Below are 22,206 nucleotides of genomic sequence, written 5' to 3'. Positions count from 1 at the left end.
TCAATGATGATGATAATACTAATGATACTAATGATAATGATAATAGTGATGATGATGATGATAATAGTAAGAAGAAGAATGGATACTTGTATAGCTTTCTTTCCCCCCCTCCCCCCCCCCAAAAAAAAAAAAAAAAAAAAAACTGCCCCAAATGCGTTATAAAACATTATGCTTAATACATTCCATCAAAGTCATACGTACACACCAAAATGTATGTAGCGAAATATTTACGTGCACAAACACGGTGTATACATATGTACATAAATACATACATAAATAGATAAATACATTTCCACATACATACATCCATTCATTCAAGTGAACGTTCAAACACACATGTGTACATACCAGCACTCAATATACTCAAACACAATACATATGTACAAGTGTACAAATTTACACACACACATATATATACATACCAGTACTCAGCATAGTATTTCACGCTCACAATGCATGCATACATACATACTTTCATACATCATACATGCATACATACAAGTATATGTTTTTACACACATACCTGCACTCAGTATCATTTTTTCACATACACAAACAATACATACATACATACATACATACATACATACATACATACATCATCCATCCATCCATCCATCCATACTTACCTACCTACGTACCTGCCTGCCTGCCTGCCTACCTGCCTGCCTACCCTCACTCAGGGTCCTTCCTTTCCTTCCGTGGCAGGTACATAGGGCAGGAGGAGAACTCCGTGTGCAGGGAGAGGCGGGAGATCGGCAACGTGAACTCGGACCACGAGATCTCCTTCGAGTTTGGGGTGAGGAGGAGGAAGGAGAAGAAGAAGGGCGCCAAGGGCAGCAACCCTCTGGAGGGCATCAGCGAGGTGCCCACCAGCCTGGAAGGTTGGGCCGGTGAATAATTTGTTGTTGTTGTTATTGTTCTTTGTAGTTGCATTTCTTGTGAAGAGAGAGACAGAGAGAGAGGGGATGAGAGAGAGTGTATGTGTGCGTGTGTGTGCGCATGGTGTGTGTGCGTGGTGTGTGTGTGTGTGTGGGTAGATGTGCAGTGCGGTTTAGCTGACTGAAATGGAGAGGCACGTAAATTTTAGTAATCTGTATATTTGTATATAGCTATTTCCATTTGGTGCCATTTAATTTATCTTTTTATTTTCTATTCATTTTATTCATTTTATTTGTTTGTTGTTTTCTTCTTATGTTGGACATGTGCTGCTGCCAAAAAGAAAATCTCTGTACCAAAGTATAGACAATAAAGTTTGTGTATTGTGTATTGTCGTCTTTTTATTTTCTTCTTCCATGTTTTAAAGTACACACAGTTTCAGTTAACCCGTACATTGCCAGCTGTGTTCAAGCTGCTAGCCGGCTAAGTTCAGCTGAAAACCCAGCTGTGCAGCAGAGCTGTCGGTGTCTGTCACTTGTCATTTTGCTGCCATGTGGCACGCACTGTTCTCCACTGTCACTGTCAGCAGCAAAATCGTTATCCACCAGCAGACTTTCAATCAGACTTGCAGCTTGCTGTCCCGTATATCTTGGTCAGAAGCGAGACTGCTGGTTACAGTCTGAACTGGTTGAAGAGCTCACCATTGTTCGGACTAAGTTTTAAAAAAAGCCGCTGAAAAGCGCTTGAAATCGCACGAGAGATGGTTCAACAATGAGAAGGATGTTTTCAGTACAAGTGGCAGGAAGTGCTGGCTAAGTTTGGTGTTATTTATTGAAGAGCAGCGTAAGTTTGTTAACTCTAATGCTCAAGTCGCCGATCAGCACTAGCAGCGTTCTCCCTACAAGTCGCCATGCGGCGACTGTTGCGTTCTCACTGTAGGTATAATGTTACACATGTCAATCAAAAGTTCTTGGCCATGGTTTTTCAGTCTTTTTATATTGTTCTTTTGTTGTACATGCACATCATCAAAGGTGTGTATAGTACAACCAACTAGTGATAAATCTATTATAATAATCGGAGTTAATTATAGCAGTATGCTTTTCAATGTGAAATCGGGTTTTTAAATGATGATGATATGGACACAAGGAAAGCGAGGCTGAAGTCAGTGACAAGATGGCGGAGGAAGCTGTGCTGGTTCTCTTCAACTTGGACACTGAAGACGAAGATTTTAGTGGATTCAGTGAGCAGGATGACGTTGAATAAATGTGACTATCCCTAAATTATGGATCTTTTTTTTTTTTTTTGTTGTTGTTTTTGTGGCACTAGCAGTATTTTTGCTTGCTTTTCTTTGTGTTGTTCCCGCTTGTGTTTATTTCATAACCTACAGTATCGACAGCTTTTCTGTAGTATCAGTATGTGTTCCGGTACCGGAAATAAGTGCGGCTTATGTATGTATAAAGTTCAGTTTTTTCCAAAATTTAGTGGGTGCGGCTTATATACCAGTGCGCTCAATAGACCGAACTTTACAATATATAGTGCCTATCCTCAGTCGGAGGCCAAGCTCTAAGTGCTTTACAAACATGGGGGCTTTTGCACAACAGGCTGCCTACATGGGTAGAGCCGACTGACGAGTGCTGTTTGGGTGCTCATCTTTCATTTTCTGTGTCATTCAGTCAGGTTTCAGTCTCGCACACACATACTATAACAGACATGCAACATTTTACCTGTATGACCATTTTATTTACCCCGCCATGTAGGCAGCCATACCCTGTTTTCAGGGGGGTGCATGGTGGATATGTTGTTCCCATAACCCACCGAATGCTGACATAGATTACAGGATATTTAACGTGCATATTGATCTTCTGCTTGCGTATACACATGAAGGTGGTTCAGGCACAAGCAGGTGTGCACATTTGTTGATCTGGGAGACTGGAAAAATCTCCACCCTTTACCCATCAGGCGCTGTTACCGAGAATCAAACCCATGACCCTCAGATTGAAAGTCTCAATGCTTTAACCACTTGGCTGTTGCACCCGTCAAGTAATAAAGCATTCTTGTATCCCCTCTGCAGAGAAAGCATCCAACAGCACTGGAGGTGGAGGGGACAGCGTCATAGACGACGTTGAAATGAAGGACATTTCCAGTGCTCCTACCCCCCAGGCTGCTGAAGCACCAAGCTCTTCTGACGACACCCCCACCCCCACACCAACAACTGCCGAAGCACCGAGCTCATCTGACGCCACCCCCACCCCCACACCAACAACTGCAGAAGCGCCGAGCTCTTCTGACGCCACCCCCATCACCCCCACACCGACAACTGCTGAAGCGATGAGCACATCAGGCACTGCCAACCCCACGGCTGAAGCACCAAGCGTTTCCGGTTCTGGTGCCGGTGGAGCTGGTTCGGAGGAGGAAGCGGGCGGGGCTCCCGAAGACATCCCCCCTGAGCTGCCATTCCAGGTGCAGATCACCTACACTGACATGGATGGAACCAAGGCGCTGCGTGTTCTGACGCAAAAGAAACCCGTGACGAATGACCGACATGTTTCCGAGAGAGGTAGGGGTCTGTGTGTGTGTGTGTGTGTGTGTGTGTGCACGCGTGTGTTTGTGTGTGTGTTTGCATGCATGTGTTTGTGTGGGTGTGTGAATGTGCATGCATGTGATGGATGATTGTTTGCATTTGGCATCATGGTTTACTTTTATAGCCTCATCGCAATGACTTAAAGTTGTTTTTATTTTTGTGCCCTGGGGGGGGGGGGGGGGGTGTCTCAGACATGGACCTGAACGTTAGCCTCACTCCAATGACTGCTATAGTAGTTTTATGTTTTTTTGTCTGGGGGGGGTGTTCCAGACGTGGACCTGAACGTGCTGGCCCTGCACACGGAGCGGCGCACCTCGGAGCTGGCCCTGATGGGAGACTACACGGGGTCCAGGGGCGTGGCTCTGATGAACCAGAGGCTGGGATGGAGGAGCAGGTTGGTCTGATCTGACCTGGTGGTCTGATCTGATCTGCATGCACGTGCATGTGCACATGCACACAGACACATACACGCACACACACATGCACAGACATATGGGCATGCACATGCACACTCTCAGACACACGCACAGACACGGAAAGGCACGTACATGCGCAGGGACAGGCAAACAGATTGACAGACAAATATAAACATGGGGAAGGGGTGGGGGAAGAGAGAGAGAGAGACGAGACACAGGCACACAGACCATTGTCTTTGCTGGACATAGTTTCCAATGCCTGATCTGCATATGTGGCAAACCCACTTTTCTCGCATGCTGAACGTGGTCCGGTTAGCAAAACTTTATTGAGAAGAAAGGGGTCTTTTGTCGGCGAATGTTTTATTTGAATAGTATTTTTATAATCCAGACACGTTTAACTAACTGTTCAGAATCTGTTTATGTTCATTGAGCCAAATTCTGTTGAAGGAAAAACCAGAATAGAAGCAGACTGTCAGTGGACGCCTTATAGGCATTATGGCAACATCGGCTGACGTCTTACTGGCACAGAATGGGTTAAAAGTTTTGTCCTTGATCCCTTTGTTTCAGCGTTCTGCATGCATATGAAAGCTGCTTTGATTTGTTTCCGTACAAGATTTAGTGCTTCATAGATATAGCCAAGTGGTTAAAGCAGCAACAGCCGAGTGGTTAAAGCATTGGGACTTTCAATCTGAGGGTCATGGGTTCGATTTTCGGTAGCGGCGCCTGCTGGGTAAAGGTTGGGGATTTTTCCAGTCTCCCAGATCAACAAAGGTACACACCTGGTTGTGCCTGAACCCCCTTCTTGTGTATACGCATGCAGAAGAACGAATGCGCATATTTTTGAACCTATGATCCATGTCAGCATTCAGTGGGTTATGGAAACAAGAACGTACCCAGCATGCACAGCCCCGAAAATGGAGTATGGCTGGCTATGTTGCCGGGTAAATAAACAAAATGGTCATACACGTAAAATGTTGCATGTCTGTCTGAGTGTGTACGTGTGCGTGCCAGAAATCTGATTGAATAACACAGGAAGCGAATGTTTGAGCGCCTAATGGCAGCTGTCAGTTGGCTGTGCCCATGTAGGCAGCCTGTTGTGCAAATTTTGTAAAGCACTTAAAGCTTTGTCTCCGACGGAGGATAGGCAGTATATAAATATCCATATCATTCATTCATAATAATGATGATGACGATGATGATGGTGATGATGATGGTTCCAGTCATTTGATGTGTAAATGAAGCTCCTAACTGTGGTTTGCAGTCACAACAGCACCGACGAGTCGAGGAGGAAGTGGTATCGCAAGGCGTTCTCGCGAGTGCAGACAGTGGAAAACACCGTGTCTCACAAGCAGAGGGTATGTATGTATGTTTGCTGCCTTTCGCTCTCTGGTGGTTTTGAAGAGGGGCAGGTTTGAACAAAAGGCAAGACACAAACATGAGGGAAGGCAGTGCAGGGTAACTGACAAGAGAGTCGGTGCTTCTGTTAGAATGAAAGGAGTGTGTCCCTGGCTTTGCACCCCTCAACCCCTTCCCCTTTCCTGTGCCGTCTGGTATCCTTTTTTTTTTTTTTCTTTTTTTTGACTCACTTGTGTAAACAAAGTGAGTCTATGTTTTAACCCGGTGTTCGGTTGTCTGTGTCTGTGTGTGTGTGTGTGTGTGTCCATGTGTCTGTGTGTCTGTGTGTCCGTGGTAAACTTTAACATTGACATTTTCTCTGCAAATACTTTGTCAGTTGTCACCAAATTTGGCATAAAAATAGGAAAAATTCAGTTCTTTCCAGTCATCTTGTTTAAAACAATATTGCACCTCTGGGATGGGCACAATTTTTTTTTTTTTTAAAGCCTAATTATATGCAAACTGCATTTACTGTTATATTTATATTTTTTGCATTCTCTAAACTTGGCACTTTGACCTCTTATTCGACACAACAACAAGAGGAGTCATTATTATCATTTTTTGTTCAAACAGGAACTTCTTTTGCTAAGCATGGAATTTTTATTTATTTTGCAAACGTTTTGGTGCAGATAGTAAAAAAGGGAAATTACTCTGTAATTAATGCTAGGGGACTTAATTTATCACAAGTGAGTCTTGAGGGCCTTGCCTCTCTTGTTTTTCTTTTTTTTCCTCTCCCTCTTTATCATTTATGATGATGATCATCATCATCATCATCAACATCATCATTATTATATTGTCTTGTATTACTTTTTTTGTCACAAGAAATTTCTCTGTGTGAAATTCAGGCTGCTCTCCCCATGGAGAGCACATTGCTATGCTGAAAGCATTGCCTGCTATTTTGTATTTTTGTTCTGCCTGCAATTTTATTTCTTTTCGTATCAAAGTGGATTTTTTTTCTTTTTTTACAGAATTTTTTCCACGGATAACCCTTTAGTTGCATTGCTGTGGGTTCTTTTATGTGCACTAAGTGCATGCTGCATACAAGACTTAGGTTTATTGTCTCATCCGAATGACTAGCATCCAGACCACTTGTCAAGGTCCAGTGGAGGGGGAGAAAATACTGGCGACTGTGGGATTCAAACCAGTGGGCTCAGATTCTCTCGCTTCCTAGGCGGACACATAACTGCTAGGCCAACACTCCACATTATTATTATCATTATTATCATCATCATTATTATATGATTATTATCAGTTTATATTATTGTTTCTGTGGCATTTTTGTGCCATAGTTCTTTGTTTTTTGTGCATGATATGTCAATACCAAGTATGTTTTGTTCTTCTTTCCATTTCTACTTCCGAAGTGTGTTTGGTGGGATCTCTTATTTCTCATGTGTAAGCTCAGTTATGTGTAAAAAAAACAACAAAATAATAATAATAAGAATGATAATTCAGTGTGTGATAATAGAAAAAAAACAACATAGGAAACTGCTTTCACTTCATACTGAAAGTCAGTGACAGTGTCTATTTATGAAGTAATACTGAACCATGTTGTTATGATCATTATCATGTTACCACAGATTTTTCTGTGTGAAATTCAGGCGGCTCTCTCCCCAGAGAGAGCTTGTAGCTACAGTGCAGTGCCCTCCGCCCCCTCCTTTCACTCCCCCCCTCCCCCCCCCCCCCCACCACCCCCCCCCCCAACCCCCTGTCTTTTTTTTCTGCCTGCAAGTTTCTATGTTTTCCTAACCAAACCCTTTTGTTGCCATGGGTTCTTTTGGTTTTACGTTGTGCACAAAGTGCATGCTACGCACAGGACGTCAGTTCGTCTTGATTTCACCTAAATGGTGTGGCATACAAGGATCAGTCTGCCTGCTTTGACACCTGGAAACTGAAACTGACAACTGCTGACTGGGCTTGGGGCGATACGAGATAAAGAATATTATTTCTAAAAGAGAAATTGTTGACACGTTCACTGACAAAAAAAAAAAAAAAAAAAAAAAAAAGGCCCCATATTGATTGAACAGTGAAATCAACATCCTGTGAATTCTAAGATTATAAAGTCAGTTAACAAACTAAAAGGAAATCTGGTACAATGATACCTTTAGCCTAAGTCTTCTTCTTCTTCTGCGTTCACTTGTATGCACACGAGTGGGCTTTTACGTGTATGACCGTTTTTACCCCACCATGTCGGCAGCCATACTCCGTTTTTGGGGGTGTGCATGCTGGGTATGTTCTTGTTTCCATAACCCACCGAACGCTGACATGGATTACAGGATCTTTAACGTGCGTATTTCATCTTCTGCTTGCATATACACACGAAGGGGGTTCAGGCACTAGCAGGTCTGCATGTATGTTGACCTGGGAGATCGTAAAAATCTCCACCCTTTATTCACCAGGCACCATCACCGTGATTCGAACCCGGGATCCTCAGATTGACAGTCCAACGCTTTAACCACTCGGCTATTGCGCCCGTCTAGCCTAAGTCACATTGCAGGAACACCCCAGTAGAACTATGTAACAGGGATTCAGCAAATTCATCAAGTGAGTGGGTGAGAAAGAGGGGGAGAGAGAGAGGGAATGTGTGTGTGTGTGTGTGTGTTAGATAACCCATGTTATGCTATGCCCAGAAATGTTAACTTAGACTGTATGAAATGGAAATTAAAGAGGAGCATACAGATAACATATAAAATGATAAAATGCTAAACACAGTGCACCTGTTGCCAATAAAAAATTCTCAAATTTCATATTCCCACACATGTATGATTGTCGTGTCTGACTATGACCATCAGAATAGCAGAGGAGGCAACTGCTGTCCTGACTATCTGGGCCAGAATTTGATTACAGTGGAGAGTGCCTTACCCAGGTTACATCCCCACTCTCTTGGCCAAGAGGGTTTTAGGACAGCGGGCGTTGGGATGGTTCCCAAAGGTCAACTACTACTTCTGCATTCGTGGGCTGCAACTCCCACGTTCACTCGTATGCACTCGAGTGGGCTTTTACATGTTTGACCGTTTTTACCCTGCCATGTAGGCAGCCATACTCTGTTTTCAGGGGTGTGCATGCCTGGGTATGTTCTTGTTTCCATAACCCACCGAACACTGACATGGATTACAGGATCTTTAACGTGCGTATTTGATCTTCTGCTTGCATATACACACAAAGGGGGTTCAGGCACTAGCAGGTCTGCACATATGTTGACCTGGGAGATCGTAAAAATCTCCACCCTTTACCCACCAGGCGCCATCACTGTGATTCGAACCCGGGACCCTCAGATTGACAGTCCAACGCTTCAACCACTCGGCTGTTGCACCCGTCCAAAAGTCAACTAACCCCCAAGGCTGCAGCACAAAGAGCCAGTGCAATCTTGCCTTCCAGTTTGAGAGTCACAGTCCTTCACAAAAGACTGAGCTGTAACTGACTGGAGAAACTATTGATTATACAGCTCTGTTTGCTGTTGGCCCAACTGCAAGTTCATGTCTTCTTCTTCTGCGTTCGTGGGCTTCAACTCCCACGTTTACTCGTAAATACGCGAGTGGGCTTTTTACGTGTATGACCGTTTTTACCCCGCCATGTAGGCAGCCATACTCCGTTTTCGGGGGTGTGCATGCTGGGTATGTTCTTGTTTCCATAACCCACCGAACGCTGACATGGATTACAGGATCTTTAACGTGCGTATTTGATCTTATGCTTGCGCATACACACGAAGGGGGTTCAGGCACTGGCAGGTCTGCACATTTGTTGACCTGGGAGATCGTAAAAATCTCCACCCTTTACCCACCAGGCGCCGTCACCGTGATTCGAACCCGAGACCCTCAGATCGAAAGTCCAACGCTTTAACCATTCGGCTATGGCGCCCGTCCAAGTTCATGTCAATCTGTGATATAAGCTGAGCGTCGGGTCCTCATCCCACACATAACTCACATTCCTATCCCTTCCCTTTGCAGCAAGAGCGGTTGACGTACGGCAGGACGCACAGCGATGACGAGGATGAAGACGAACCCATGGCTTTGACCGCCAGACCTGAGCAAGAAGCCCTCCGCTCGGCCTCTGGTGCCAGTGCCGGTGCTCAGCGGTCTGGCTTGCTGCGGAAAATGGTGAGAACATCTCTTGCTCTCAGACTCTGTCACTGATGTAAACTCACTGAGTTTTTCCTCATGCTGTCGTGAGAACAAATCTCTGCTCTCAGACTCCGTCACTGATATAAACTCCCAGAACAAATCTCATGCTCTCTGTCTCCATCTCTGATATAAACTCCCTGAACAAATCTCATGCTCTGTCTCCATCTCTGATATAAACTCCCTGAACAAATCTCATGCTCTCTGTCTCCATCTCTGATATAAACTCCCTCAGGTGAATGAATACACCTGACGCACTCTAGAATTGCATTGTTGAAGAAAAATGGTGAGCATTTCTGCAACTTTGTCTCCATCTGATGTGATTTATATTTTTAGCTTCCACATTCTAAGGTGAGTTATACCTTGTTGCACAGAAACATGTACTGGTGGGAGGTGGGGGCGGGGGGAAAGGGGAGGGGGGAACAGTCACAGAATATAAGACAAAATATCGACCCCAAGTTATAACCCCACTCAAACACGCATACATTTATATACACTCACTCATTTCACACAAGTAAAACGCACATATGCACTCATCCATAGATAGATAGATAGACAGGTGTGTGTGTGTGTATTTACCTATCTATATAAAAAATACACATATATTTACATGATTTCATGGTTGTTGCAGCCCGAGGTAATACAACAATGAACACATCTGGCACCTATCTTTCTATGTACCTACCTATATATCTACCTATCCATCTATCTACCTACCTATTCATCTGTCTGTCTCTGTCCATCCATCTGTCTGTCTGTCTGTCCATCCGTCTGTCGATCCATCTGTCTGTCCATCATCTGTCTGTCTCTGTCCATCCATCTGTCTGTCTGTCTGTCCATCCGTCTGTCGATCCATCTGTCTGTCCATGTCAATCCATCTATCTGCCCATAGGTCTGTCTGTCTCTGTCCATCCACCTGTCTGTCTCTGTCCATCCATCTGTCCATCCACCTGTCTGTCTCTGTCCATCCGTCCATCCATCTGTCTCTGTCCATCTGTCTCTGTCCATCCATCTGTCTGTCTCTGTCCATCTGTCTGTCTCTGTCCATCCATCTGTCCGTCCATCTGTCTGTCGGTCCATCTGTCTGTTTCTGTCCATCCATCTGTCTGTCCATAGGTCTGTCTGTCTCTGTCCATCCATCTGTCTGTCCATCCATCTGTCTGTCCATCCATCTGTCTGTCTCTGTCCATCCATCTATCTGTCCATAGGTCGGTCGGTCTCTGTCCATCCATCTGTCTGTCCATCCATCTATCCATCAATTTATCTGTCTGTGCATAGTAAAACAGTATATATACTAAATATTTAACAGTATATATGCTGTTTTACTTGGATGGTGTGTGCTTTTCTGTTATCTTAATCTCTGATTGTGTGGGTAACATGTGATGCTTCATTTGTTTCCATGTATTCCTGGTAATTTATTTGTTAGTTCTCTGTGTGTGTGTGTGTGGTGTGTGTGTTTGTGTGTGTGTGTGATAATGCTTATGGATTGATTTTTTTTCCTTCTGATTGAGTGATGTATTTGATGTTTTTTCTGGTGTTAATGTTTTTTGTTTGTTTTTTGTTGTTTTTTTGCCCCAGGGCTGGGTGGAAAATAGCATATTAATTGCTTATCTCACTTCCTGGTAAAGTAAAATTTCATTCCGTTTCATATCTATCTCTCTCTCTCTACATATGAAGACACATTACCTAATTGTGTGATTGCTGGAGCGAGAGACGATGTAACAAAATGACAACGTCTGTCCATCTATTCATCTATCTATCTGTATCTGTCCATATCTATCTCTATCTCAACATATGATGATACATCACTAAAGTGTATGATTGCTGGAGTGAGAGAGAGAGAGAGAGAGAGAGAGACGATGTAACAAAATGACAACGTCTGTCCATCTATTCATCTGTCTATCTGTATCTGTCCATTATCTATCTATCTCTCTACATATGATGACACATCACTAAAGTGTATGATTGCTGGAGTGAGAGAGAGAGAGAGAGAGAGAGACGATGTAACCAAATGACATTGTCTGGGTGGCTAACAAGCGCTCTCGCTCTCTCTCTCTGTCTCCTGACTCGCCTTTGCGTGGCTTTCAGAGGAAGATGCGGAGTGAGGAGGTGGACGACAGCATGGCCCACATTTTGTACAAAGGGCGCAGCGCCAGCACAGTTGAGCACAGTGGAAGGTCGCCCCCCAAGAAACCCGAGGACAAAGGATCCAAGAAATGATGACTGGTGTCCAGTGTTGGGAGTGCCCCCTTCTTTTCTGTCATAAAACAGCAAGTTGGGTTGTTGTTTTTGTTTTTTGTTGGGTTTTTTTGTTTTTTTTAGTTTCTTGCAGAATCGTTGTGACAGCAAAATACAGTTACCTATCTGTTACAGGGGTATAGTTTATGTTTTCTGTTGTTTCTTGTTGTGACAGCAAAAATTCAGTTGCCTGTCTGTAACAGGGGTATATTTTGTTTTTTGTTGTGACAGCAAAAATACAGTTGCCTGTCTGTAACAGGGGTATATTTTGTTTTTTGTTGTGACAGCAAAAATACAGTTGCCTGTCTGTAACAGGGAGATATTTTGTTTTTTTGTTGTGACAGCAAAAATACAGTTGCCTCTCTGTAACAGGGATATATTTTGTTGTTTTTTTGTAACAGCAAAAATACAGTTGCCTGTCTGTAACAGTGGTCTAGTTTTTATGTTTTCTGTTGTTGCAACAAATGGAATTCTCTGATAGTAACAGGAGACAGTTTATGTTTCTTTTTTGTAACGTCAAATACAGTTCCCTTTTTGTTAGCAGGAGTATGGTGTATGTTTCCTGTAGTAACAACAAAATGCAGTTCCCTATTTGTTTAGCAGGAATATGGTGTATGTTTCCTGTAGTAACAACAAAATGCAGTTCCCTATTTGTTGGCAGGAATATGGTGTATGTTTCCTGTAGTAACAACAAAATGCAGTTCCCTATTTGTTGGCAGGAATATGGTGTATGTTTCCTGTAGTAACAACAAAATGCAGTTCCCTATTTGTCAGCAGGAGTATGGTGTATGTTTCCTGTAGTAACAACAAAATGCAGTTCCCTATTTGTTAGCAGGAGTATGGTGTATGTTTCCTGTAGTAACAACAAAATGCAGTTCCCTATTTGTCAGCAGGAGTATGGTGTATGTTTCCTGTAGTAACAACAAAATGCAGTTCCCTATTTGTCAGCAGGAGTATGGTGTATGTTTCCTGTAGTAACAACAAAATGCAGTTCCCTATTTGTCAGCAGGAGTATGGTGTATGTTTCCTGTAGTAACAACAAAATGCAGTTCCCTATTTGTCAGCAGGAGTATGGTGTATGTTTCCTGTAGTAACAACAAAATGCAGTTCCCTATTTGTTAGCAGGAGTATGGTGTATGTTTCCTGTAGTAACAACAAAATGCAGTTCCCTATTTGTCAGCAGGAGTATGGTGTATGTTTCCTGTAGTAACAACAAAATGCAGTTCCCTATTTGTTAGCAGGAGTATGGTGTATGTTTCCTGTAGTAACAACAAAATGCAGTTCCCTATTTGTTTAGCAGGAATATGGTGTATGTTTCCTGTAGTAACAACAAAATGCAGTTCCCTATTTGTTTAGCAGGAATATGGTGTATGTTTCCTGTAGTAACAACAAAATACAGTTCCCTATTTGTCAGCAGGAGTATGGTGTATTTTTCCTGTAGTAACAACAAAATGCAGTTCCCTATTTGTTAGCAGGAGTATAGTGTATGTTTCCTGTAGTAACAACAAAATGCAGTTCCCTATTTGTTTAGCAGGAGTATGGTGTATGTTTCCTGTAGTAACAACAAAATGCAGTTCCCTATTTGTTTAGCAGGAATATGGTGTATGTTTCCTGTAGTAACAACAAAATGCAGTTCCCTATTTGTTGGCAGGAATATGGTGTATGTTTCCTGTAGTAACAACAAAATGCAGTTCCCTATTTGTTTAGCAGGAATATGGTGTATGTTTCCTGTAGTAACAACAAAATGCAGTTCCCTATTTGTTTAGCAGGAATATGGTGTATGTTTCCTGTAGTAACAACAAAATACAGTTCCCTATTTGTCAGCAGGAATATGGTGTATGTTTCCTGTAGTAACAACAAAATACAGTTCCCTATTTGTCAGCAGGAGTATGGTGTATTTTTCCTGTAGTAACAACAAAATGCAGTTCCCTATTTGTTAGCAGGAGTATGGTGTAGATTTCCTGTAGTAACAACAAAATGCAGTTCCCTATTTGTTGGCAGGAATATGGTGTATGTTTCCTGTAGTAACAACAAAATGCAGTTCCCTATTTTTGGCAGGAATATGGTGTATGTTTCCTGTAGTAACAACAAAATGCAGTTCCCTATTTGTTTAGCAGGAGTATGGTGTATGTTTCCTGTAGTAACAACAAAATGCAGTTCCCTATTTGTTTAGCAGGAATATGGTGTATGTTTCCTGTAGTAACAACAAAATGCAGTTCCCTATTTGTTTAGCAGGAGTATGGTGTATGTTTCCTGTAGTAACAACAAAATGCAGTTCCCTATTTGTTAGCAGGAATATGGTGTATGTTTCCTGTAGTAACAACAAAATGCAGTTCCCTATTTGTTTAGCAGGAATATGGTGTATGTTTCCTGTAGTAACAACAAAATGCAGTTCCCTATTTGTTAGCAGGAGTATGGTGTATGTTTCCTGTAGTAACAACAAAATGCAGTTCCCTATTTGTTTAGCAGGAGTATAGTGTATGTTTCCTGTAGTAACAACAAAATGCAGTTCCCTATTTGTTTAGCAGGAATATGGTGTATGTTTCCTGTAGTAACAACAAAATGCAGTTCCCTATTTGTTTAGCAGGAGTATGGTGTATGTTTCCTGTAGTAACAACAAAATGCAGTTCCCTATTTGTTTAGCAGGAATATGGTGTATGTTTCCTGTAGTAACAACAAAATGCAGTTCCCTATTTGTTGGCAGGAATATGGTGTATGTTTCCTGTAGTAACAACAAAATGCAGTTCCCTATTTTTGGCAGGAATATGGTGTATGTTTCCTGTAGTAACAACAAAATGCAGTTCCCTATTTGTTTAGCAGGAATATGGTGTATGTTTCCTGTAGTAACAACAAAATGCAGTTCCCTATTTGTTAGCAGGAATATGGTGTATGTTTCCTGTAGTAACAACAAAATGCAGTTCCCTATTTGTTAGCAGGAATATGGTGTATGTTTCCTGTAGTAACAACAAAATGCAGTTCCCTATTTGTTAGCAGGAGTATGGTGTATGTTTCCTGTAGTAACAACAAAATGCAGTTCCCTATTTGTAACAGTTGTATAGTTTTATGTTTTCTGTTCTTATAACAAATAGAATTCCCTGATCGTAACAGGAGGTAATTTACGTTTCTTTTGCAGCAACAAATGCAGTTCCCAGTTTGTCAACGGAAGCATAGTTGCTGTTTCCTGTTGTTACATCAGATACAATCCTCTTGTTTGTGATAGGAGCATAGTTCATGTTTGTTTTTACAACAAGTGGAATTCCTTAGTTGTAACAGCAGCAAAGTTACTGTTTCCTATGGTAACAACAAACACAGTCAAGGGTTCATAAAAGAGAGCACAGTTTCTGACTCCTTTTGTAACAATCAGTAAATTTCTTATTTGTTACAGGAACATTGTTCTTGTTTGTTACAGTGTCATCGCTCCTGTAACGCCATTTTCCATACGTGTGCAGATTAGCGAAACAGTTTAAGTTGCAGCAATATAGCTCCCGTTTTCCTCTTGTGACAGGAACGCAGTTTTCCCTTTCTTTTGTTACAGTAATTCAAATACTTGGTAGTGTTTTTGTCAGGTGTTTGTGTTGGTTTCTTTTTTTTGTTTTTTTTTTTGGTTTTCCTTTGTAATAGCACCTGGTGTTATGTTTGCACTGTGGTTGTGAAATGGTTTTTGCTACCGTTGGAAGGGTAACCTGATTCCCTTTGGTTTTAACCACAAAATCATTTCCTGTTACCTTTGTTGTTGTTTTTTTTTTTAAAACAGTGTGACAGTTATTTGCTGATAAATATGTGACAGTTATTGCTGATGATTAATGTAAAAAATGTTTTGTGGTTTCTTGCAATTTGTAATCATTGGTGATTTCCTCAGCATTACTATTCTCTGTGATGAAAATCCATTTCTGCTTTGTTAATTTTTGGTTTGTTGCAGTTGTTTCAAGGGTTCAGTTTTGGTGATGTTGGAAAAGTGGTATCACAAAGGTCTGGGGTGTATTTCTAGGGTGTGGATATTTGTTGTTGTTTTTGTAATGACAGTGGTGTTGAGGTCCGCAAAGGTATGTCACCTTTTTTCGAAATGTGATGAACATGATGGTGTGACAGAAATTTCTGCCATCCTCTGTGAATTATCTTCTCTTTTACTTGTCACTAATAGCCCACATACAATTAATTGCATGTGTGAAGGCAGAGGTATGTTAGTTTACTTTTTTTTTTTTTTTTTTTTGCATCAAAAGAAGGTATTTAGGTAAATAGTCATTATGAGAAGACTAGGAAAGGACTTTTTGCTGGCCAGAATCATATGGAAAAAGAGCTATGTATAAACCAGCCTCACTGGGGTTATTCTGGACGAATAGTTTTCTCCTTTGCTTTTCCTTGCAGACGACCCATTTGTTAGGGTTATTTTAAAAAAAAAATCACAAAAATTACAAAACATAAGGTAACTGAATGAAACTCGCTGTACTTGAACCACTGACTCCTCTCCTCACGTTGTGTTTCTGCCCACCCCCCTCCCTCTCTTCACAGCCCTCAGAAGCTAAGTCACTGTCAGTACCTTCTTGCTGGTAGCTTTTTTCACTGCAGATACTGTATTCAACGTCTTTCATCATCCTCGTCGATGTTGAAACCTTCAGTTTCAAGCATTTCAATCACTTCAGCAGCAGTAAAAAGCCGTTGTCGTGATCTAGTTTGCTCCAAAAATTTCCACTTGTATCACCTGCAACACCATTTTCCATACGTATGCAGATTAGCTTGTTATGTGGGGTGCTGAAGTCAGTCAGTCGCCGGCGAGTGTGTTGTTACTGAATCTCACGAAGAAACTTTCCATTCAATCCTTGACACGTTCGCAGTACCCAGTATAGCTGCGATTGTTACGCTACTCCATGAGGAAAACATGGAAAAAATTTTAATTGTCGAAAGTGCTATAGCGTTCCATCATCTGGAACCGTGCTTTACGTCAGGAACACTATAGCGTTCCATCATCCGGAGTGAGTTAAGAATCTGGAGGCATCATGGTAGAATCGAGTTTGGTGGTGGACTTCGGATCCAGTGTTCACCGGTGTTCAGGGTTCAGGGGGGCGGGGGGGGTTGGGAGGGTGATAGTACATAACAAGGTACAAACACAAATCGAAAATCATACACAAACACAGATAGAGTAGAAGTTAGATACATACAGGTGCATATCAATATAAAAACTTGTGCATACTCACACACACACACACACACACACACATGCATGCATACACACACACACTTTCTCTCTCTCTCTCTGTCTGTCTCTCTCTCTCTCTCTCACACACACACACACACACACACATGCTTGAACAGAAGCCGCATGTTACATGTGGATGGGATTGATGACTAGATCTTCAGGTAGATGGTTGTTGATTGCACAATTCTATTCATCATACTGGATTTGTTCAAGAGACAGAGCATTGACTGCTTTGGGGAAAAAGCTATTGGCGAAGCGATTGGTTTTCGTCCTTATACTTCTGTACCATCAACCAGAGGGGAGCATCTCGAAAATCCCAAAAGCTGGATGTGATTCGTCCTGGCTGATTGATTTTGCTTTTTTGAGTAGCTGCGTATAATACATGTCTTCTAGAGAAGGTAGATCATCCCCGGTAATCTTGGTGGCAGTTGTTGACTCGTTCTCATCATCTCCCTGTGATATCTCCGGTGAACTATAATCTGTTGGGTCATGAAAACATGGAAGTACCTTGAAGCTGTACATGTTTTTTATAAGATGGTGTATTCAGCTGCAGTGCAAGTTTTGAAAAATGTTATTTCCTTGATTCTTCGCTACTAAAGGTTTGGCCGCTGCGTTGGGGTTTATGGGAAGGTCAGGCAATTGCTCTTTTTTTTTTTCTTTTTTTTTTTTAAGTAGATGTGGTGTAGCATACATAGATCAGTCTTTACGCTTTTGACACCACCTTGAAACCTCCTTTTAAGGAGGTGTCAAAGTGTAGAGACTGATCTATGTACTGAAACTGAAACGTTTCATGAGCTTAATGTCTTGTATCGTAATTGCACTAACCAACCCTAACATCCCCCCACCCCCACACCCCCCCAAAAATGATTATGTTTGAAGTGTTGCTTAATTTCTTTGAACATTTTTGGGGGCTTGCACAAACAAATGTTTTCTCCATCTCTTCAATGTGATGTATGTTTTTTCTTTATTTTTTTTGGGGGGGGGGAGGGTGGGGGGGTGTATGTGAATGTGTGTTTGTGTTTGCATGATTAAAAGAAGCTTGTAGAAATCCTTTCACCTTCAATAAAACATTTGGGTTTGAGTTATTTCTTTCACACACACACACCCACACACACTACTCGTTGGAAATCTGAACATGATTTTGTTTGTTTTGTGTTTTTTTACAAACAAATTGCCTACCTGTGATGAGAATACTGTGAATCCAGTTGATAGGGCTATCTTGGTGTGAACCAGGCTGAGAGAAATGGCCATTCTTGTTCACCTCCAAAAGCCCATCCATTATGATACCACTGCCGCCACCCTCCCCCAGAATAGACCTTGTTAACTGCAGAGTCCAGAAACAGCTTGGTTGTATGGCTGGAACTGGTCTTTCCTTCCTCGCCCCGTCCCCCCCCCATCCCTCCCCCTGCAGCATCCTCCTTCCCTCACCCACCACCCCACCCCACCAACTCTCCCTGTTTGTGAATGGATCTTTGTTGGATATATATGCATCACCTCTGTCATTTGACTCATCATGAATACTTGTATTAAGCTCAACACAGTGTCAGTCGGAGATTGTCGTCAGATTACAGCAGTTGGGCCGACAGAGCTGTGTGATCACTGGTTTCTCCACTGCAGTGGGAATTCATTTACAGCAAAGTCTTTTGTGAAGAACTAAAACTCTTAACTCACTCAGTACGGCCAGTCCTCTCTTCTCTATACAGACCCCACAGATGTCCAGTGGGTGTCTCAATGACCCAACCTTTAGCTTCCGTCGTCAGAATTGTGGTATTCTTTGTCAACATTCACCTCTTCAGTATAAGAGCCTTCCGCTTGCAATATTTTGATGGTGGTGATTGGGGTGAAATGCTGTTAACGTCGTCTCTTTCGCCGTTCGTATGGAGAGAGTTAAACTAGGAGTCAAGGCTGCACTGGCTCTTGGTGCTGCAGCCTTGAGTGCTTGTTGGCTTTTAGGGACCCATCCCAACATCAACTGACCTTAAAAAGCCCTCTTGGCCGAGAGTGGGGATGTAACTTGGGCAAGACACTCTCCACTGTAATCAAATTCTAGCTCAGGTAGTCGGGACAGCAGTTGCCTCCTCTGCTGTTCTGATGGTCACAGTTGGACTTGACTATCATACAATACATAATATAATACTTGTGTGGATGTACTTCGTTGCTTGCCCTTTAATGTATCAGGGGGATTCACTGACCACACTGAAAGCGGCTGACATCCTCAGCATGGCCTAATCTTATTTGCCCTGAGGAGCTGAATGGTTAAGATAATGTCTTGAACTTTGTTTTATATGTTTATCTTAATGTTGGGTTGTTTTGGGGGGTTGTGTGTTTCTGTGTGTGTGTGTGTGTGTGAATGAATGACAGTTTTGTGTTTAACTCTGCTGGACATATGTGTAGTTGGGCAATCCTGATATGGCCTTGTGTGATCAGCTGGACTATAAGCAACAACTTGTATCATCATGTGGAGTGATGGCCTAGAGGTAACACGTCCGCCTAGGAAGCGAGAGAATCTGAGCGCGCTGGTTCGAATCACGGCTCAGCCGCCGATATTTTCTCCCCCTCCACTAGACCTTGAGTGGTGGTCTGGACGCTAGTCATTCAGATGAGACGATAAACCTAGGTCCCGTGTGCAGCATGCACTTAGCGCACGTAAAAGAACCCACAGCAACAAAAGGGTTGTTCCTGGCAAAATTCTGTTGAAAAATCCACATCGATAGGAAAAACAAATAAAACTGCATGCAGGGGGGGGGAAAAAAAAGGGTGGCGCTGTAGTGTAGTGACGCGCTCTCCCTGGGGAGAGCAGCCCGAATTTCACACAGACAAATCTGTTGTGATAAAAAGAAATACAAATACAAAAACAACAACAATAATAATGATAATTTTTACAACACGAAAAAAAACCCAATGATAATGATAATAACGAGACGGAAAGGTTTGTTTATAAGGTTGTATTTGAGAAAGAGTTATTGGGAGAAAAAAAAAAAACAGCTGTATTCGTCCGAAGAATGAGGGAAGAGGAGTGTTGTGTTGATTTCATGAAAAATATTATTATACAAGTGGCTTGACTTTTTTTTTTTTGGATTGTTTAACTGCTGTTTCTGCTGCTGTTGTTCAGCAGTTTATTATATCTTGTTGTTGTTGTTGCTGTAATACTGTTGTTGTTTTTTTTGGGGGGGGGGGGGGTTTGCTGTGGGAAGTAGGGGAGATTCCACTATGATAAAGATGACCACTGTGGTTTTGATGTTTTGTTTTTTCCCCTCAAACTGGATATTTTGCCTTGCAGTGATCTCTGCTATTGATGATGTTTTTGAGTTTTATTTCTCCAAGCTTTATTTATTGTTGTCTTCTGCAGTTGAATGTTTTTGAGGATTTTTATTTTCAATACCTCACCCTGCTGTAAATGTTCTGTGGATTTTTTTTTTGTTTAAATATTGAATTTTGGTGTTCTCCTCTGCTGTAAAGATATATATATATATATATGTATGTATATATATTTTTTTTTCTTCACTGAATTTCGTGAACTTCCTCTGCTGTAAATATTTAATTTTTTTCACTGACATTTAGTCAGTATCCTTCCTTCCCCCTCCCCCTTCATCCCCCCAACCACCACTCCACAACCTTCCCCCTCTCTTAACCCCCACCCCCCACTCATCCCCCCAAACACCACTCCACCACCTCCCCCCCCCCTCTTAACCCCCCCCCCTCACTCCCCCCCCAACCACCGCTCCACAACCCCCCCCCTCTCTTAACCCCCCCCTCTAATTCCCCCCCAACCACCACTCCACGACCTCCCCCCTCTCCCAACCCACCCTTCACCCCCGCACCCACCCCCACCCCCAGCCACCACTCCATGACCTCTCCCCTCTCCCCCTCTCCCAACGCCCCACCCCCCAACCACCACTCCACGACCTCCCCCCTCTCCCAACCCACCCTTCACCCCCGCACCCACCCCCACCCCCAACCACCACTCCATGACCTCTCTCCTCTCCCCTCTCCCAACGCCCCACCCCAAACCACCACTCCATGATCTCTCCCCTCTCCCAACGCCCCACCCCAAACCATCACTCCATGACCTCTCCCCTCTCCCAACGCCCCACCCCCCACTCCATGACCTCTCCCCCTCTCCCAATGCCCCACCCCCCAACCGCCACTCCATGACCTCTCCCCCTCCCCTCTCCCCACCCCCAAACCACCACTCCATGACCTCTCCCCTCTCCCAACGCCCCACCCCCAAACCACCACTCCATGACCTCTCCCCTCTCCCCACCCCCAAACCCCCACTCCATGACCTCTCCCCTCTCCCAACACCCCACCCCAAACCACCACTCCATGACCTCTCCCCCTCTCCCAACGCCCCACCCCAAACCACCACTCCACGACCTCTCCCCTCTCCCAACACCCCACCCCAAACCACTACTCCATGACCTCTCCCCTCTCCCAACGCCCCACCCCCAACCACCACTCCATGACCTCTCCCCTCTCCCAACGCCCCACCCCCCAACCACTACTCCATGACCTCTCCCCTCTCCCCACCCCCCAAACCACCACTCCATGACCTCTCCCAACGCCCCACCCCCAACCACCACTCCATGACCTCTCCCCCTCTCCCAACGCCCCACCCCCAACCCCCACTCCACAAACTCTCCCAACACCCCACCCCCCAAACCACCACTCCATGACCTCTCCCCTCTCCCAACGCCCCACCCCCAACCACCACTCCATGACCTCTCCCCTCTCACAACGCCCCACCCCAAACCACCACTCCATGACCTCTCCCCCTCTCACAACGCCCCACCCCAAACCACCACTCCATGACCTCTCCCCTCTCCCCTCTCCCCACCCCCAAACCACCACTCCATGACCTCTCCCCCTCTCCCAACGCCCCACCCCAAACCACCACTCCACGACCTCTCCCCTCTCCCAACGCCCCACCCCCAAACCACCACTCCATGACCTCTCCCTCTCCCAACGCCCCACCCCCCAACCCCCACTCCACAACCTCTCCCCCTCTCCCAACGCCCCACCCCCAAACCACCACTCCATTACCTCTCCCCTCTCCCAACGCCCCACCCCAAACCACCACTCCATGACCTCTCCCCCTCTCCCAACGCCCCACCCCCAACCACCACTCCACGACCTCTCCCCTCTCCCAACGCCCCACCCCCAACCACCACTCCATGACCTCTCCCCTCTCCCCTCTCCCAACGCCCCACCCCCAACCACCACTCCATGACCTCTCCCCTCTCCCTCTCCCAACGCCCCACCCCCCAAACCACCACTCCATGACCTCTCCCCCTCTCCCAACGCCCCACCCCCAAACCACCACTCCACGACCTCTCCCCTCTCCCAACGCCCCACCCCCAAACCACCACTCCATGACCTCTCCCCTCT

The 22,206-nt window shown here is 44.0% G+C and overlaps 1 protein-coding gene across 1 annotated transcript in view; it reads left to right on the top strand.

Annotated features, from left to right (window-relative positions):
• LOC143297936 (uncharacterized) overlaps positions 1-12,178 on the top strand; it is a 32,032-nt gene extending 19,854 nt beyond the window's left edge. Inside the window, exons 10-15 of the mRNA XM_076610546.1 lie at positions 709-884; positions 2,951-3,436; positions 3,731-3,854; positions 5,138-5,231; positions 9,216-9,365; positions 11,475-12,178. Of these exons, the coding sequence (XP_076466661.1) occupies positions 709-884; positions 2,951-3,436; positions 3,731-3,854; positions 5,138-5,231; positions 9,216-9,365; positions 11,475-11,606 (1,162 nt within the window). The 3' untranslated portion in view covers positions 11,607-12,178. The remainder of the gene's footprint in view (positions 1-708; positions 885-2,950; positions 3,437-3,730; positions 3,855-5,137; positions 5,232-9,215; positions 9,366-11,474) is intronic.
• Positions 12,179-22,206: the final 10,028 nt, after the last annotated feature.

Source organism: Babylonia areolata, chromosome 23 (assembly GCF_041734735.1).
Source record: "Babylonia areolata isolate BAREFJ2019XMU chromosome 23, ASM4173473v1, whole genome shotgun sequence".
Classification (NCBI taxonomy): Eukaryota; Metazoa; Mollusca; class Gastropoda; order Neogastropoda; family Buccinidae; genus Babylonia; species Babylonia areolata.
This window is presented reverse-complemented; position numbering and strand designations above follow the sequence as displayed.